General features: G+C 42.1%; 2 protein-coding genes and 1 pseudogene across 9 annotated transcripts in view; 1 reads left to right on the top strand and 2 right to left on the bottom strand.

Annotated features, from left to right (window-relative positions):
• Window positions 1–1,530: 1,530 nt before the first annotated feature.
• Window positions 1,531–3,750, bottom strand: LOC114803173 (enoyl-[acyl-carrier-protein] reductase, mitochondrial). Its single transcript, XM_029002547.1, has 3 exons — window positions 2,873–3,750; window positions 2,440–2,571; window positions 1,531–1,910 (listed from the first exon to the last, which is right to left on the bottom strand). The coding sequence occupies exons 1-3, from the start codon at window positions 2,895–2,897 to the stop codon at window positions 1,774–1,776; spliced, it is 294 nt and encodes a 97-aa protein (XP_028858380.1). The 5' UTR covers window positions 2,898–3,750; the 3' UTR covers window positions 1,531–1,773.
• A 124-nt stretch (window positions 3,751–3,874) lies between these two features.
• The window catches only part of lama2 (laminin, alpha 2), a 123,111-nt gene continuing 107,900 nt past the window's right edge, over window positions 3,875–19,085 (bottom strand). For 4 of the 8 annotated variants that reach the window (XM_029002539.1, XM_029002540.1, XM_029002543.1 and 1 more), the window contains 19 exons: window positions 17,971–18,104; window positions 17,545–17,704; window positions 17,199–17,323; window positions 16,952–17,114; window positions 16,348–16,492; window positions 15,581–15,719; window positions 15,166–15,177; window positions 14,059–14,179; window positions 13,130–13,312; window positions 11,214–11,362; window positions 10,939–11,112; window positions 9,672–9,855; window positions 7,205–7,317; window positions 6,681–6,870; window positions 6,199–6,357; window positions 5,950–6,103; window positions 5,562–5,689; window positions 4,661–4,883; window positions 3,875–4,380 (listed from right to left, as the gene is read on the bottom strand). In XM_029002539.1, the coding sequence (XP_028858372.1) occupies window positions 4,226–4,380; window positions 4,661–4,883; window positions 5,562–5,689; window positions 5,950–6,103; window positions 6,199–6,357; window positions 6,681–6,870; window positions 7,205–7,317; window positions 9,672–9,855; window positions 10,939–11,112; window positions 11,214–11,362; window positions 13,130–13,312; window positions 14,059–14,179; window positions 15,166–15,177; window positions 15,581–15,719; window positions 16,348–16,492; window positions 16,952–17,114; window positions 17,199–17,323; window positions 17,545–17,704; window positions 17,971–18,104 (2,811 nt within the window). In that variant the 3' untranslated portion in view covers window positions 3,875–4,225. The remainder of the gene's footprint in view (window positions 4,381–4,660; window positions 4,884–5,561; window positions 5,690–5,949; window positions 6,104–6,198; window positions 6,358–6,680; window positions 6,871–7,204; window positions 7,318–9,671; window positions 9,856–10,938; window positions 11,113–11,213; window positions 11,363–13,129; window positions 13,313–14,058; window positions 14,180–15,165; window positions 15,178–15,580; window positions 15,720–16,347; window positions 16,493–16,951; window positions 17,115–17,198; window positions 17,324–17,544; window positions 17,705–17,970; window positions 18,105–19,085) is intronic. The other 4 variants (XM_029002542.1, XM_029002545.1, XM_029002546.1 and 1 more) reach the window with 2 other exon arrangements.
• LOC114803072 (40S ribosomal protein S26-like) lies at window positions 12,748–13,048 on the top strand (annotated as a pseudogene).

Genomic DNA, 19,085 nt, shown 5'->3' with positions numbered 1-19,085 from the left:
ACACATCTTACTTTGCATTTACATTTACAGCATTTACCCTCTTCCAGAGTGATGTACAAACAGTAGTTACAGGGACAGTCCCCCAGGAGACACTCAGGGTTTAGTGTCTTGCTCAGGGACACAATGGTAGTAAGTGACTTTGTGGTCTTCTGTTTAATAGTAGAGTGTCCAGCCCAACAAAATGGCAAGCATAAGGACTGATGCTTGACTTTGATAATGTCCTGTTTGAGATCTCCAAAACTGTAGCTCTTGTGGTCTGCAGTGGTCAAGACTAGGGTCACAACGATTTGAAATTTTGGTGTGCTGATTATAGTAACAGAAATAGTCCTGGGTTCACAATTATTTTACATGAATGTATACGTGAGTTATGTAAATTACACAAAGGTGTTACATAAAAATTTTGAACTTCAGAAGCTATTTATTGCAGCTTTTCAGACAGTTAGGAAAATAAAATGTGTAAATCTCTGTACATTTCACATGTGATTAATTTATCCATATGTGTATTTAATCACATATTTATCCATATGAGGGGTAACTACAATAGACCAAGTAATTAAAATTATACCATGTACATATCTTGTACATACAAGTCTTAAGAAGAGTCTTTTTCCCTGTTGCAGCCATTCCGTGTCCATTATCTGTTGACCAACACACCTTCATAATGATGAGCTTCTGATCAGATGAACCAAATCAGTGAGCAGTGGTTCAAATCCAGACGAGCAATATATATCAATTTATTATTATTTGATATATTAATTTTCCTTCCAAAGTTCTTTTTTTTTTTTAGTCTGTCAATGTTTACGGTCTCATGTTACCTGTACTGCTGCAAGCCATTCAGGGGTGACTGCAATATTTTTGGTTTTTTAATTGTGTGTCTATTCCCGGTGGTATTTGATAAGGGTGACGTGGGCTGTTGCCCAGGGCGGCATCGTAGATGGAGGCGGCATCATGGATGTTGCACCCCATTTTTTTCCTCCTTTTTTTCATGGCTGATAGTAAAAAAAAAAAAATCCTGAGGTTGAACTTTCCATGCTCGGGAGGTAAGCAGCCAAACAGTTTTACCACATAACTTGTTGCCCACTGGGCCAAGACATATAAACAGCCTGATATATAATAACTTTGTTCATCATTTTTGTCATGCTCCCTGGTGAGAATTCAATGAAATGATAAATTCTGATGAATTTTGTGGGTAAATGTGCAGGGAAATGAGCAGGTTATATAATATAAATCACCAGAGGCAAGCTTCCGTTTCACCTCATCGGCATCCATTTTCGCATCTCTCGTGAAAATTAAAAATGCATCACCTGACAATCACCTGATTCATGCAAAACTTTTACCAATCACTGAAAAAAAAAAATGACGCAGCAAATGACATGGAAAAGATAGGTACAATCGCCTGGAAGCTCCTGTTTGCTGAGCAGCAGTGCTGCCAGACGTCCGATAATTATTGTATTTGTACCATAATATGGACCAATAATTACAAAAATTCTGTAATGTATGATAATTTTACCTAGTTCATTTTATGGCTGTTATTTCATTAGCACAACAGGGTACAGATCTCTGTTTTCATCTGGCAGTTGTCTCATTTACATTTACATTTACATGTAAATGTAAATGTTGGTCTCACGTGCCTTTACAACCAATCAATGCACACTGTAACATGTGGTAAACCATGATGACTGGTATAAGCGTGGATTTGGATGGCCGAGTTGAAGTTACGGAGGATGCAAAGAGTAAGCATTTGCAACAGAAATTAATGGGAGAATTGATTGCTCAGCGCTTGCCGGTGGTGCCCGATTTCCGTACACGTTCCCTGATGACGTTAATCGTGCCGAGGCCCATCGCCGCAGCGATCTGTATCACCACTTGACCCACGCCGCTGTTCGCCCCATTCTGAATCACGGTGGAACCTGCATATCCACAAAAGATTTTACTTTAATGGCAGACAATTTTATCCAAAGTGACTTACAAGGAGAAGTCACCAGCAATTCCCATTCGGTTTCAACACCTTCCTCATGAGTTACAAAACTAAGAGCCCTGAAAGGGCCTAACTTGTCAAGATTTCATTGATTAACGATAACGTGATTAGAACAGAACATGCGTGAAGCAAAATGATTGTGACAGATTAAACTTAAGAAACAGGTATGTCATAATTTTTAAGTGCTATTATGATGATATGAACTTGTGTTTGATTCTATTTCGATGTAAAATGAACATTTTCACACCAGGGGAAAGCGGCTGGAAGTCGTGCAGCATCCTGTAGGCAGTGCAGGGGTTAACCCCGATGGTAACCGCTCCCAGGAGAGAGATGTCCCTTGGTACGGGGAGGAGGTAACCTGCGTCACACACTGCCTCAGTCCGCCATGTCCCATCAGGACAAAAAATATGTCTCATTACCCCCCAGTCCAATCAGAAGCCGGCTTCGTTTTGATCTCCCACCGAAGCCAGTGTCCACAGGGATGACCCAGTCTCCAGCGCTGAGAGATGTGACCTCGTGGCCCACCTCCAACACGTCTCCCACCCCCTCATTGCCACCCACTGCAGGGAATTCTGGGAGAATTGGATAAGTCCCTGCAGTGCGAAAACATCATTTAGAAATGAAAATGATTAGTTCATTCCTAGTAATTAATGAATCTTTTAAAGTGACAGACTTGGGTTAACAAACACATAATTCCGCTTGAACTCAATTGTTGCTGATCTACTATCCGACATTTCTAGCTAGTCTTTTATAACTCACCAGACAATTGTTTCCCATCCAAAAAACTTTTTAAATGACCATAAATCTCGAATGGTAGCCTATCTGATAATATTCTACTTTAAATTAGTTTAAACCTATATTTACTGGTGAATACAGCAGCCACACACGCCCTACCTGACCTGGTCCCAGTGTGGCACATGTTGCCTGTAGACCAGAGCTGAGCAGTAGTGAACCAGTCAGCCACGCTGCGTCTTCCTCTGACGCACCACACACACACACACACACACACACACACACTCCAGTATTCAGCGCTCGGCTCAACACCTTCCTTATGACAGCATGCGCAACACACACACACACACACACACAAAATGACTTGGTTTTGAATCGCTTAATTTCAACGAGATGACTCCGCCTTCCTTCAGACAGGCGGGTGTGATGCCACTTCCTTCAACTTCAACTTCACTGGTGCCGAATAGACACGTTCTTACACAACCAAGGCTGAGAAGCTCTGCAGGGAGACTCCGCTGTACAAAGTCTGCGTTTTCCTGCCCAGCTCCCACTTCCAGATTTACCGACACACAAGTCACCAGTCGCCATGCATACTTTCCAAAAAGTTTGAAATTTCTATAGCCAAGGAATTAAGAAAAATGTCTATATGGCTACTCTACATTCAATTAGCATAAACGTATTTACATTTATTATTTGTTAAAAAAATGTTTCAGCAGTTATTAGGAATACATCTATGTATTTATATCGGTTTAGCACTTCAGAACATCTTTGGAAGAATTAACACTACTGATTGTGTAATAATAATAATATTAATAATATTAATAATAATGAATAAACACATTTAACTTAATGTTACAATACAACAATACATTTAACAATTATTTAGAAATGAAAATTCTCTAAAACAATTAATATACCATTTATTTACTTTAATTTAATAACTTTCTGAAGTAATTTTATTGAATTTACAAAAACATTATCTGATTTAAAATGTAACATAGGTGTTTGTAATTTTTTATATTTTTATTCATAAGATTTTATTATGATTGTGAAGTGTGCGAATCAGTGAAGAGGAAGTTCTACACCTGAACGCATGCGGTTGTTCGGCATTTGGCGGCTGCCACCGCTAGACAAAAGAAAGACTCCGGCATGTTGTGCTGTAAGTGCTGTCAGAGGGTTATATTTGAAAATATGTTGGGATACAGAGTTAATCCACCACACCATGCACAAGCTACAGAAAACACAGATCTGGCAAAGAGACCGGATGACTGACAGATATCCAGAACCTTCTTCTACAGAATCTTCCTTCACCACAAGTCATTTTCCAAAAGGTCCATAATGTTTGCATGCTTTCAACAAATATTTTTGGCTGAAATCTAGATTTAAAAAAAAAAAAAAAAAAAGAAAGATTCTTGATTGAACTTTCTGCAGTTCGTCATTGGGCTTTGATTCGTCTGGGCCTGATTTGTTTGGTGAATGGGTACAGGAACTGACAGCTTGAGTAGGAGGAGGAGCTCAGGCAGCGGGACATGTGAGCGGCTGCACCCCTCTGAGCTCCAGAGCCTTGTTGAACTGGACCTCCAGGACCTTGCCACCTTTGGTGATCGTCATGCTGCGAATGCAGCCCTTAAATGACATGTTGGTGGTCAGTCCTAATTGGTTGCGTTGAGCTGGAAGACAAAGGGATCAGGAAAATTTACAATATATTCTAACTGAATATTTCTAAGCTGTATTACATTGCAAGACAATTTCCTTTTTTTATTTTACAAGAACCCAAACTATGTTAATTTCACATATTACACATAAATGATCCTCTGTTGTTCCAGAGAAACAATATTTTAGTGTTATTTATCTATATATACAATACAGTTCAAATGTCATAATGAAATAATGAATTTGTAATTCCAGGTTATTTGAAAGGCCGCGGTGGGAGTATCGGTGAGAGTGTACCAGGATAGCCCCCGACGTAGATGGGGTCACTGGTGTCGGCAGAGCTGGATCTGGTGTTGGGGCTCGCTGCCTCCACCTTCTGCCCGTCCACTGTGAGCTCCAGCCGATGTTTCAGCTTGTTGGCAGAGACTTTGTGCCACTGTCCATCGCAGAGCCCCGCCTCCTCAGCAGGAACGTAGGTGGCAGTGAAACGCCCAGCGCCATTATCAGCACTAAACAAAAGCTGAGGGATGAACAGATGCATGATGGGGTTCAGTAGACCATATCATACTGGGCCGAATAGAAGATTTCCTTATTTTTCAAGATTAATTATAACCTTTGTATTTTGAGCTGTCTACTGGTATTGTTTTTTTTGTTGTTTTTTTTCACTTGTGTTTACATTTATGGCATTTAACTTGTTTAGATCAAATTCCCTGAAAACCAGTCTTGTCCAATCCCAGCTCTTTCTCAACAGGACTCATATTATGTAACCACATAAGAACCACATAAGTATGACACCATAATAAGGGAAAACCAACATTACTCCATAGTACTGATGATCAAATAGCATAAGAATTACAAGAAACACCATCTTCTACGAAAATGCGGATTCTACGACACTGAAAGCGACACAAAGGCTGATTGGCTAATTGGCCTCTGAAGGATTCTGAATTTTATTGGTCGTATTGGTTGACTTGATCAGTCACCGACTAAATGCACTTTTAACCAAACTCTTGCCCGCTGTACACACTGCTCCCTTTGCGCCTGTCACGGCTGCCCGCTGCTCACTAAGGGTTGAATGCAGAGGACACATTTCATTGTGTCACCATGTGACAATCACTTCACTTTCATTAATGATGGTGTTGTAAGCAAAATAATATTGCTTTACTGATACATAAGTGATCAAATGAGCTTCTCTCACCTTGCCATTGTGGATCTCGATGCCCATGCCACCCGTCTGGCTGCTCACACCCAGCAGAACCCCGCTGCTCTTGGACGTACGGAACTCCAGCTCTACTAACACCTCAAGTCCTACCTTATATGCAGCCACTACGTTCACACACACACGCACACACACACACATGCACACACATATACGTCAACAACAATTTCTACGATGTTAATCAGCATGCTGTGATCTAATATGATGATGGTTGATCATTTAACTTATCTTAATATTTTCAACTAGCTGTAAGCTCATATTCATATACTCATTGATAACATTTATATTGTTTATATTACATGTTCAGGACTTGCTTGACAATCAGGGGTGTAAAATCTCATGAGTATATGGGACTTTGTGAATGTACCGGCAGTAGAATAGCCAGTCCCATCAAAATATGTTCCTTTCTCAGGGTTCGCAAAACAGGCGCCCACATTGTGGCTGGAGGTGGGATTTTCCAGGTCAACGTCTGCATCAATCATTTTGAAGTTCCTGATGCAGCCGTCAATGCTGTACACCACCTACACAAAATACATGAGCAAGTCACTAAACACCAGGTCATTCACAAAAATGAACGAATAAATAAAAGGCAGATCTGGAGAGAACTGAAACGTACCGGGCCAATTCTCTTTGTTGTGTAATTGACCGGCAGCCCACCGACATACAGCATGCCCACTACATCCAGGATGTCGGCCTTCTTAGGACTCTTGGTCTGTTTGCTGAAGCGGTTGTCTACAGTGAGGATTCCCATCTGCTTGTTCCTCGCCACTCGGATCTGAGGGTAGCAAAAAAAAAAAAAAATTGTAATTTGAGTTAACCCAAATCTACATTCAACTTTGTCCAGATTCAACTAATATATGTTCAGATAAACCATGTTCAGATTTATGTAATATATGCATTCATTTGTTAAGTCTATTTTTTGACTCACAATAATCTCTGTATCATTAGATAACACCAAATACAGTTGTTTTTTTCTGCACTGAACCAATCTGGCAACCCAGCATGGTTTAAGACATACAACATCTCTGACCACAAAAACGCTTAAAGTGACTCTGTGTGTGTGTGTGTGTGTGTGTGTGCGTGTGTGCACACTCCGACCTTGTGCCACTGTCCATCATTGATGGTAATAGGAACGCTGACAGACGTGTTGCCGCTGCCCAGGTCGTACCCCAGGTGTGCCCAGCCCTCCTTCACTTGCACCGTGGCAAAGTCGGCGTGGTTGATTCTCGCCATGTAAAACACCAATCCTGATTCTGCCGTGGTGCGCATCTCAAACTCGATGATCAGCCTGAAATTGTGCGCAAGTCACTGTGTGGTCCTGCTTAAAATACACTAACGCTATTAAATGCAATTTTTTTATACCTGTACGCATATTCATTGCATGGAGATTTGACATCATTCCATAATAAATCTAATATTTCTATTAATTATAAGGTAGGATGGTTGTAGCCTAGTGGGTTAGACACTCGTTGATGAACCAGAAGGCTACAAAGTCACAGGTTGCTAAATGTATATTTTAAAACCAGATGTTAGCATGAAACACTGCAGTATAAAACTCCATGCATTGTTTTGTTGTAATTGGTTGGTTCATTATGATATTGTGATGAGATTGCATTCTGTACTTGTTTTTAACTTTGCGGTCATTAAACTCGAAGGCCATGTGGCTGTTTCGTGAGAGTCCAAACTGCTTGGCCAAATCCAGCACTTGGGGAGCCAGATCCGCTGCACAAGGTATCTGCAGAAACAGAGAGAGGCTGTTACTGACTTCACTGCTATAATAAGCCTGCATTTATCTACATGCCAACGTACAATGCAATCTCATGAGTTGTGCAGATGTGGTGCAGGGATAACTGCTGATCGTGAGTCTCCTACAAGCGTCATAATCACATTGTTCAATGTCTATTCAGTTTAGAACTACACCAACATCAAGCCCATGTGTATAGCCCATGATCACAAACAGTATGTCTCAATGGGCTTAAGAACCACGTGCAACCACACATGCAAGTGGCTGAAATGCAATCTAGAATAAGTCCACCAATCTCTATGCAAAAATTCTTCTTCTACCTGGTAATCTGAATTTGGCTCCAGGTCAAAAGCACTGACCTGGACTTCTTTATTCATAAATGTTACTATTGAAAGAAACATAATACATTTTTGACCATATTAGCTTTAACTAATGCACTATTCCATGCACAGTCCATACAGAAACCTACCCTGAAAGTTTAGGTAAAACCCCTATTTCTTCTAGCACTTAACAATTCCCTAGCATGTTCTATTCCTGACAAGTTAGGCCTTATCAGGGCTCTTAGTTTTATAACTCAAAATCTATAGAAACTGAATGAGAATTGCTGGTGTCTTCCTCTTGTAAGTCACTTTGGATAAAAGTGTCTGCCAAGTAAAGTAAAGTAAAGTATTTCATTTACAATCTATTTGCTTTCTCCACATTTTCAAATTCTACCACCAGATGGTGCTATTGGGAAACGCCTCAACGATGGTTTTGCATAATTGCATAAAGGACACTCTCTTCTGTATTCTTTCATGAAATATTCTATTATTTACATGACCTTGTTCTGTGTGGGCTTTGCTTTTCTAGGCCTCTTGCATATGCGCTTATTCATTAACATAGAAACATTAATTTTCCATCCCCATTAGGCTCTCGTCTCAATGCGCCGACTGGCGCTCTATTGAACTGGCTTCTCACAAGCTCATGGTCAACGAGGACACGTTCAGACCTTTTAAATTGTATATTGAAAGTATACTGAAATGAGCTTCTGAGAAGAGAGACGACAGCTAGCAATGTCTGTGAATGTGATTAAATGAAATCTCATGCAATTAAGTTTTTTTTGAATGACTGGTTCAATTAAAGGCACAGAGCTGGGGTAAAGGAGAATGTCAGGATTTGACAGAGGTTAATGATCAGCATCAGTGAGTTAAATAGTGAAGGAAGAACACACATACATATAACAGAACAGACAAAGAGCAAGCACGTATGACACCCCAGAGGCAGAGGGGTTGCAGTTTAATAGTGCAGGCACCTCAGTTTGATGACACATAAATATCCAGCACTACAGTTGCGATCTATATTAACCCTATATCTTATCTTATACTAAACCTATTATCTATATTATATATTTAACCTTGTTCCACCAGGGAACATATTTACAGGAATTTTGTAAAGAACCTCCCTCACTTTCCAGATCCGCTTAGTCCTACTTAGGGTCCCAGCTGCCGGATCCCGTCCCAGGACTCTGGGCGCAGGGCGGGGACTAACCCAGCGCAGGGAGCACACAGACCATTCACTCACACCAGCTGACAACTCAGAGTCGCCAGTTCACCTAGTGTTCATGCCTTTGGATGACTGTAGTAGCCTAGCGGGTAACACACTCAACTATGAACCAGAAGACCCAGGTTCAAACCCAACGTATTTGAGCAAGACACTTAACCCTGAGTGACTCCAGGGGGACTGTCCCTGTAGCTCTGAAGAAGGGCGTGTGACAAGTGGCGTTAATGTAAATGTAATGTAATGACTGGAGGAAACCAGAGATCCTGGAGGAAACCCACACCGGCACAGAGAGAGCATGTAAACTTTGCACACAAAAGGTCCGAGCTGGGATTCAAACTCACAGCCTTGGAGGTGTGAGGTCACATCATTAAATACCTATCCACTGTGTCCTAAGCCTGTGAAACAGGTTAAAAATGTTTATGGGCTACTTCGGTTTAAAAAGGGTACTGGTGTTACATTCTGCCAGCGTCTGTGATAAAATTTGATCAGATGTTCCAGACCATAGGATGGTCATCACCTTGGGACAGTATCAGGTCAATGTTCTGTATTAATGAATTCTGGGAATCCTAATACCAGGAAAATCCCTTCTCACATAATGTTTCTACTCAATTCATAAAATCTTAAATTTTCTATTAATGAAAGCCAATCACAATTAATGGCAGATTGACATTCAATGCTGGCCACAATTCTTAATGAATATATAAGTGGGGGTTGTACCATCTCTACACTGAGTTCAGAAAGGAAGTGGTCGGCCTGGCAGCACGGTAAGCGCAGGAAGCCTGCAAAATGCTCTTGTGCAGACGTACAGTAGAAGGTGGAGGTTGCAGTGGGGCAGCTGGTGTAGGCTCCTTCTCTTCTTCCTCCTCCTCCTCTTCTTCTTCTTCTTCTTCTTCAACAGGAAGTGAGACTGGTGGGGGGCGAGGGGCCAGGTCTGGGCACCGGCCGATCTCTGCATTTTCAAAGGCAACTGGGCGAGAGAAGTCCATGGGCCTGGGGCAAAACAGACAGCACACATGAGGACTGCGGGCCACTGATCAGTGAGGGCCACTGAACAGTTATATTAAGTATTAGGTTTCATGTATTTAAACCACGATGATGCAAGTCGTCCTGAAAGTGTGAGCGACACCACAGTTCAGGCTTAACTTAGTGGTTATGTTTAGGTCAGGGGTCACCAACCCTGGTTCTAAAGGGCACCAGTACTGCACAGCTTAGATCTTTCAATGTTCTACCACACTTCATTCAACTCAAGAACTGGGTGATAATGAGTACAGAAGCTGAATCTGGGCTTCTAAATGAAGGTAAACACAAAAATGTGCAGGACAAGTGCCCTCCAGGACCAGGGTTGGTGGCCTGGTTTAGGGTATAAGTATGATACAACTATAGAATCTCCAATAGTACAGGACACAAACACACACATTATATATTTATCAGCAATGCTTTTGTCAATAATTTCCTCAACCTTTATGACATGCTCAACCTATACGCTTGTTTCCTGTTCTTTACAAATATGGTCTCTGCTCTATTCTAGTGATCAAAATCAGGGAATGGATTAAAAACAATAGAATCGATTTGGTCTGTGGTTTCTTGTATTGGTACTTGAGCCATTCTACTGTGATTAACTTGATGCACAGTAAATTGCATTAGTACATAATGATCAGTTATGTGTTAATTGTTTATTAAAATATTTTTTTGCTTGCTGCATGAATGTGAGGTGAAAGTGAAGTGATTGTCATTGTGAAACACTGCAGCACAGCACGCAGTGACGCACACAGTAACCATCACCCTTGGTGAGCGGTGAACAGCCATGACAAGGCGCCTAGGGAGCAGTGTGCTTTGCTCAGTGGCAACCTTCCGATAGTGTGTCTGTTTCCTTACCCGCTAGGCCACCACTGCCCCATATGAGTTTGCGGAACAAACCAGAACTGTCTGTCAGCAAACTTCCCAGTTCAAGATTAATGATCAACATTTATAACACTTCTTTGTCTTAAAATAAATGTGCGTTGTGCATTTAGCCGACATTGAGCTCTGGCTTGAGAAGATGAGAGTGTAAATAAAGACAGAGGAGAGACTCACACAGAGTTGATAAGAAGGTTCCAGATACAGCCTTCAAACGGGAGGTTTGGCCGCGACCCAGACTGCACATCGTCTGGGATTCCACCCAGGAAAAGCCGCTCAATGTTGAGGGTGTGGCCATTGGGCAGGGCGTGCTCCAGTTTTGTGTCCTCGTCTACCTGAACTGAGAACATTCTGGCGGGGCCAAAAAAAAAAAAAAAGATAAAGAGAAGAGCAACACGTTGGTACATACATACGCTGCATATATTCCTGTTCAGATGTAACCCGGTGCTCACCCCCCGATCCTCTCCAGGCGCAACGAGTGCTCGCGGCCATCGTGGAGGACACCCTGGTCGGGTGTGTGGCTGATGGATCTTGGTATATGCCTGCCAGTGAACACCACCACCTCCAGGGTGCCCTTATTCAGCTGCACCAGCAGGAATGGCTGCGGGGGGAGAGAACAGGGGCTTTCAGGAGAGGCTACTCCAAGGTTCTCAACAAAGTTGACACTCACATTGGAGTCTAATTAAGGATGCACTAGACAGTAAACAGTCTTGACCTGAAGTCTATCACACAGGCCGTTCACAAGAGCATTTATCAAAGGCATCAACTTCATGCAGAACCAACGCTCATATCGATTTTTCCCCTTGTAAAGTGCTTGTGGACATCAGAAACCAAGACTTTAATTCTCTGTGGTGGATTCCAATGAGTTATCTGGCCTGACATGCATGGCAGTTCTCCACTATCCGCTATTTTATTGACATTTTTCACCCAGGTCTAATCATTTCAGTGATCTCCTTCGTTGCTTTATTTGATTGATGCATACCAAGAATTTTGACGCTTATAAAATGCAATAACATCTTATCCATAATACGTGTAGTCCAGCATGATGGTTTAAAACAAAGAGAAAGTATTCAGAGCCAGTTGTCCAGTTGAAACCCATTAATCACTGCAGTCTTCAGCGTCTTCTGCTCTTTTCCTTATTTAAATCCAGGTGATGATGTTTTTTTGGCAGGGCAGTGTAGAGTATGAGCCTATTTTATGTTCCCTTGAAGTGAAGTGATTGTCACATGTGATACACAGCAGTACAGCACACGGTGCACACAGTGAAATTTGCCCTCTGCATTTAACCCATCACCCTGAGTGAGCAGTGGGCAGCCATGACAAGCGCCCGGGGAGCAGTGTGTGGGGACGGTGCTTTGCTCAGTGGCACCTCAGGGGCACCTTGGCGGATCAGGATTCGAACTGGCAACCTTCTAATTTTGGGGCCGCTTCCTTAACCGCTAGGGCATTATGAGCATTTTTTTACCACTTAAACTTTTCCATTATATGCAACTGACGTGCTTTCCCAGATCGACTTACAATCAGTTGTTACAGAGACAGTCTCCTTGGAGCAACTCAGGGTTAAGCGTCCTGCTCAGGGGAACGTTGGATTCAACCACTAAACAGAACCACTATCAAACCACTATCTTTCTTTCTATATACCTTGAAGTTGAGCAACAGAACAGAAAATGTACCTAATGGTAACCCGTCAGTTTCATGAAAACTCCCACATATTGCAAAAATGTTTTTACTCTTGCATGATGTTGCATTTACAAATGCTTTACACAACTGCAATGGAAACCCCTTTTTTTTGCATTAGATGTTCTAAAATACACACCATGTCTGGATTTATCAATACACATCCTCTAAATGAGCTGGGATATCCTTTTAAAAGTGAAACACTATGGTCATATTAGGGTCTTTATAATCCTGTACAGTATATGAGCAGGAATGTCTGATGTTTTTGTGGCTGTTATAGTGATTAAAAACAACAAGGCCTCCAGCCTCCGAAGCAACATGACCAAGAAGAGAAGGAACAACGGCCGCGCCAAGAAGGGCCGTGGACACGTCCAGCCCATACGCTGCACGAACTGCGCCCGCTGCGTGCCCAAGGACAAGGCCATCAAGAAGTTCGTGATCAGGAACATCGTGGAGGCGGCCGCCGTGCGGGACATCTCCGAGGCCAGCGTGTTCGGCTCGCAAGGACCGAACCCCACCGCCGCGCTTCAGGCCAACTGGTGGTGCACCACGAGCCCCTCCAAAGCCCATGAGAAACTTTTCCCATTTATGTACATTTGTGTACAAATAAAATGGAATAAAATAAAAAAAAAAACAAAAAAAAAAAAAAAACAACAATAATAGTAGGTAAGTAGTAAGGCATGCATCTCACCTCTCCAGTCTGTCTGCGCCTCCTCCTGGGGGTCTGGAAAAGCGGGAAGCCCCCTTTGCCATAGAGGATGATGCCGGTGTCGCTCTTGGTGCTGAAGGACAGGGAGATCTCTGTGCCGACGCTGAAGGATAAAGGCGAGAGCTCGAGGTAGCCGGGCTTGGGGAAGCTGACCGTGTGGAGGTTCTGCGGGAGGACAGGGATAAGAGACTTGGACAGTAAATGGGAAGAATCCCACAAAATTCAGGTATGCTGTAGGGAACAACAGGGACACTTGTGGTGTCATGCATGGCTGAATTGAATTGTGTGTCTGTTGCTTTGGTTGTGAAAGTTATGGAAGTTGTGGAATTTTCCAATCAGGACCATTTATGCAAACATGTTGCACAACACAAGCTATCAGTATAATTGTTTTAATGGTGCTATGGCGATATCTCTAGACACGCCCACCACAAGGCCGCAATTTGCATTGCTGAGTGCAGAGTTGTGAATGGGGCAGTTTCACTACATAATTAAGTAATAGAAAAGTCTCACAAAATATGTATTTTTATTAATAACGATTACGACAACAACAATAATAATATCATTATTACAATAAAGTACACTTTTGACTGAGATTTACTCATTATTTTGCATTTAAAGGTTGCATTTAGTTGTGTGGGACACCAAGCCCTCATGATGATCTGCATACTTTGCACAATTAGAGCAGACGGTCAAAGGTCAGGCAAAAGACATTCCGTTTGTGCTTTCTGAACTGATGCATATTAAAGCAGCCTGCAGTACGAGCCTCCATGTCTGTGTTTCCTAGATGCAGCAGATTTTCAATTTTCAACTGCCTTTTTATGAAATTGTATTATTTAAAGCAGTGCTACTGGGTTACTCTGTAAAAGATTGATTGTGCTTGTGTACATGAATAAGTCAAGCCATCCACTCACCTCTATGGAACAGCCCTTAGAAAGGCCTGTAAAGTCAGGGCTGCTCAACAAATTATACGGGGTTCTGGAAACTTCTATGTCTTTCAGACAGCCGGCATACTTCTTGGTGATGACCTCGGGCCTGTGATGAAATACCAAAAATTTGGGTTGGCATGATATATTGTATAACCTGTTTCTTAGACTGAAAAAGCAATGTTATGATGTGACATGGCAATATCAATATAATAAAACGTACCAGTTAAAATATAGGAAGTGATTAAAAGCAGCAGTGCGGTAAAAAAGAGGGAGTGAAAGCAGAGCTAGAAGCTAAGAAAGCTCTTCTGCACCTGCCACAATATAAGTACAGCCAGGCCCTCTAGCCCAATAGGATTCACTTACCAGCCAGACAGCAACAGAGAGGGAATTTAAAAAAAGTATGCCCAGTAGTTTTTAAAATTTTTTGTAAAGATTGGTCCCCAATGTTATGTTTTTTTTAAATATACCACATTGGCTCTAATATTAGACTTCTAAAATCTAGAAATATGTCTTAAAAGGGGTGTTGTCTTACATTAGTGGTCTAGAAAAAAGTATTACCAGTAGATGGAGCCAAATACAATGACTATGTTTATCTTAAAAATTGGGGGGTCTTTGTATATAGTTTTACGCCCTTGTGGAATCCCATGATTACATTTAGCAGACACCCTTAGCCAGAGTGACTTACAATCTGTAGTGAGATGGAGCAACTCAGGGTTAAATGTCTTGCTCAAGGACACAAATGTATAAGTGAGCTTTGAATCTGTGACTTTGTGGACTTCTGGTTCACAGGCACCTTTAAAATGAAATAATCAGTATTGTTCAGTACACTTAGTATATATATAGTATGATGTGAAGCACAAAATATGTAGATGTTTTGCAAGATGTTTTGCAAGACTGTCCATTACTATTAAATATATAACATTATATTTTAGAGTCTTCGTTTCTTCATTCTTCAATTTCTCTGTGATTCCAGAGCTGCAATGTAAACTCCTGCTTTGGTCTTGTCTCAAGGCGACAGTAAAAGAATAAGGTAAGCAACAGAAGCGCTGCTGATCACATGCAAGATGCTTGAGATCATGTAAAATGTATTACCTTGCATTCATACTGGGAAGACAAAAAGATAAGAGAGATATTGTTATGATTCAAGCTGAAGGTTCAGTCCCTGTTCAGTCACATGGACTCTGAAAAAATTCTGAATTAATACACTGAACACAATTAAACTCTCATAAAATATGAATGCCATCTAATATCCTTGTTTTCTATGTTAAAATAGATTAAATATGGTTTCATATTGTTTAACTGTTCTTAACGGACCCCTGTCAAGGTTAGCTGGATCTGTACAACAAAGTCTGTTCTCCTGTGAAGGCTGAAGTCAACTCACTGAACAGGACAAGAACAAAAAAGAAAAAATAAGCACAAAACATGAGAAACCTCATATCCAGTTGGGTCTGGGGGACAAGGACACTTCCGAGAAACATGCTGAATAGGAGCACTAAAGTGGGCTGACCTGTAGTTGCCGATGACGGGCAGCCCGCCAAAGTAGATTCTCTCATTCTCCTTCAGGTTAAGGCCGGAACTTGCTCCTTTGGAGATCAAGTCTAGTTGCTCCTCTTCTCCTGAGTTTAAGTCCACCACTGTCACGTCTCCTGCAGGCCCAGAGGTTAATGACACATTCATGGCCGACCCAGAGAACCACCTCATTTTTCTGTAATAACATGAATCTCTAAAATCTATCACAATAGCCACTATATTCTGAAAACCTCCATTGAAAAAAAGTTAACGATGACTCAATTAGAATCCGGAAAGTATTCATTTCACTTTTTCCACATTTTGCAATGTTACAGCATTATTCCAATACAGATGAAATTAATTTTCCCCTCAGCATTCTACATCCCATAATGACAACGCGAAAATTTATGCCTGGAGACAATCCTGTCTCTGAGGTCTACAGACAATTCCTTTGACTTTATGCATGGTTTGTGCTCTGACATGGACTGTCAAAAAGTAAACTTTTTTTCACATTATCATTGTGGGGTGTTTCTGATGTAAAAATGTATTTGTTCTATTTTGTAATATGCCTGTAACATAACAAAATATGGAAAAAGTGCTGTGAATACTTTCTGGATGCAGTGTATATGTGTATATCGCTGTATAATATGTATTTCTCTGTTTATCATATAGTCAAACACTAGTGTGAATATCAAAATGAACTCTCTAATTGCATATAATAGATCAATGAGTCCTTGAGGTCGGAGAAGTGATCTGATTGGTCACCTCGGTTCCTGCTCCGGGAGATGGTGAAAGACTTCCACTGGCCATCGTTGTAGCGCTTGGTGCTTGTGCTGGAACCGGTACCGGTGCCAAGGTCATAACTGACTTTGATTTGGCCACTTCGCAGCTCCACACTCATGAAGTCTTTCTGTCTCGGAGATAGAGAAAGAGAGAGAGAGTGTATGTGTGGCATTCACATAACACAAACTTGCACACGTATAATAAAGATACATATATGTTAGCTAGAATGGGCAAAATCCTATTAAACTATATTAAAATAAATGAACACTATTAACCAGCTGTGTTTTATTTACTCCCTGTGTGGGTTCTGACCTACGATGAGGCGATCCCTACACCAATTCAGATGATCCAGTGTGCATTAATGTCATCTTTTTTATGAGCATGCAGATAGTGGATATCAGGTGTGACCCGCTGAAAATATTTAAATGCACTCAATGCATTTAAATATTTTGGTGCCGCTCTCAACCTTTTCCCTCAATAAATTAATTACAAAATGCGTGATTAATTCATTGCTTGAATAAGCAAAGGAAGTACAGATCATGATCCTGCAGAGTTCTGGTTCTGCGCGTAGACCAGGGGCTGTTACCATGTCTTTAGTGGCGAGGTACATGACCAGCGCGTCGGTGGACAGGGTGCGGAACTTGAACATCACTGTGGAGATGTTGGGATTCCAGCGCGTTGGGCGGCTCACGGCTGCGTAGCCCTCCCCATCAAACTGCACCGTGCCCTCGGTGTCCGCCGGCTGAGGGCTGCAAACGAGCAGGCACACAGGAATTATCACTGATGGAAATAAACACGCAAACCCTGAACAGGAATTACTGTGGTACGTGTACCTCACTACACATCCTTTACAATCTCCCACTGTATCTCTGAAATTCCACAGGCCGATGGGCTTGTTGTCCAGGTACGTCTCTCCCATACACCCTGAGAATGTAGTAGTCTTCACAGCCTCAGCTTTCTACACACACACACACACACACACACACAGGTCCAGACTTATAAACTTCATGGAGCTCAAACCACGGCTGGGGCTGCACGCTAACATATAAAACAAATGAATGTTCTTGGCAACTGATAACACAGAATTTAGCACGAATAGGTTAAAAATACAACACAAGCAGCGTCTCCTGATGTATTAATAATTGTGCAGGCAACGTAAATGGACGGCTGTGCCCCCACCCTCACTGTGCCTAGTATTCCACCCACGAAGAGGTAGGCTTTCTGGTCGACGTCGAGCACGGTGAACGTCTCGGGTGACAGCGAGCTGGTTGTGGTCGGCATAATGCCCGCCCTGGGCCCCTCTAGTGGGTGCACAGAGATGCTGCCATTCAAGCCGCTCCTGAGAGAAGGAGATGAAAAGGTCAAACGTCACATTGCAATGACATTTATACGCCTTTGCAAATTATGCATTTAAAACCGTCATAAAAATGTAAAATCCTATACATTCAAATGAAGAAGGACGCTGTCATTGAATATGCGCAGAAAGGTCTTACGTGCACAAAGACATAATAAATTTGTTCCAATGTTTGTAATCCGCACGTGTGTATGAATTCAAGTACATGATGGAACTGTAATGTTGTGTTGCTACTGGAGCTGTGAAGAGACCTCGTGGCCTCAATGCGGTGCCAGTTCCCGTCGTTGATCGCCAGGTCGGGGTATTCCACCCTGCCTACTCCCGATCCCACGTCCCACAGGAAGTTCACCTTGCCCTTCCTCATCTCTATAGCCAGGAAGTCCACCTGCAGAAAATAAACCGATGAGATGCAGACGGGCAAACGGGCTAATTGAAAACACGAGAGCCCCTCAGCTCCTACACTCTCTCACTCTCTCTGCGACTCTCCCGGTTAAAACATGACCCCTGCGGCCCCGGAGGATGGCGCAGCAAACCCTGGATAAGGAGGCGAGGAACAAGGCACTGAGTGAAATGAAGAGGAGCCACAGGATTGTGATTTCCCCGGGGAAATCATCAGTGCGGGCTGATGGAACCGTCCGCTCGGCGCTCGCAGCTAATTGTTGCGTTCGGCGTTGCGGCGCATGCAGCAATATTCCACCGTTGTCTGCTGGGAGTGTGAGTGCGTGAACATAATCATCTTTTGCTTCCCCAGTCCAGGGTAATCAGTATTTCTCACGCATTTTAAAGGGGGACTGGCGGAGGAAGATTCGTTTCTAATGACTTTAAGTGTGACGTGGTTTGCGTTCCATAGGGGAGAAAAATTCAGTCGTTAATGAAGTGTGTCAGCTTTGCTTTCGAAATATCATGAGTGGATGCATGGCATGGTCTGTGAGGACATCAAAATTCCTGATTATGGAATTATTTGCATGTCTCACATGCAGTATCTCATTTATTCACAATGAATGCACCCAAATGCACTGAAACAAAAACAATTCTTGTCTATGTCATTCATATATATTAAATTAGTATGTGTTTCATGCACTGAAAATCGAAATAATGTAATTATATCCATTAATATGGAGAGCATTTTCAATGATGATTATGGATGATTTTTTGACAACCCTTGAATTCTTGGAGATGCAAGAGTGTACCAACACTGAAGGATGTAGCCATGTAGGTGGCCTGTAGACGTCATTTAGGCATTTAGATGGGTTTATTTGCTATTCACAGTCATTTAAGGATGTACCACTAGATGGATCTGCAGTAGTGTGACCGCATAACTGAGCTGACAATTGAACAAAATGGATGAAAGTGAAATAATGATTTG

This window comes from Denticeps clupeoides, chromosome 14 (assembly GCF_900700375.1).
Source record: "Denticeps clupeoides chromosome 14, fDenClu1.1, whole genome shotgun sequence".
Lineage (NCBI taxonomy): Eukaryota > Metazoa > Chordata > Actinopteri > Clupeiformes > Denticipitidae > Denticeps > Denticeps clupeoides.
The sequence above is the reverse complement of the archived record's forward strand: the minus strand, read 5'-3'. Positions and strand labels throughout refer to the sequence as shown.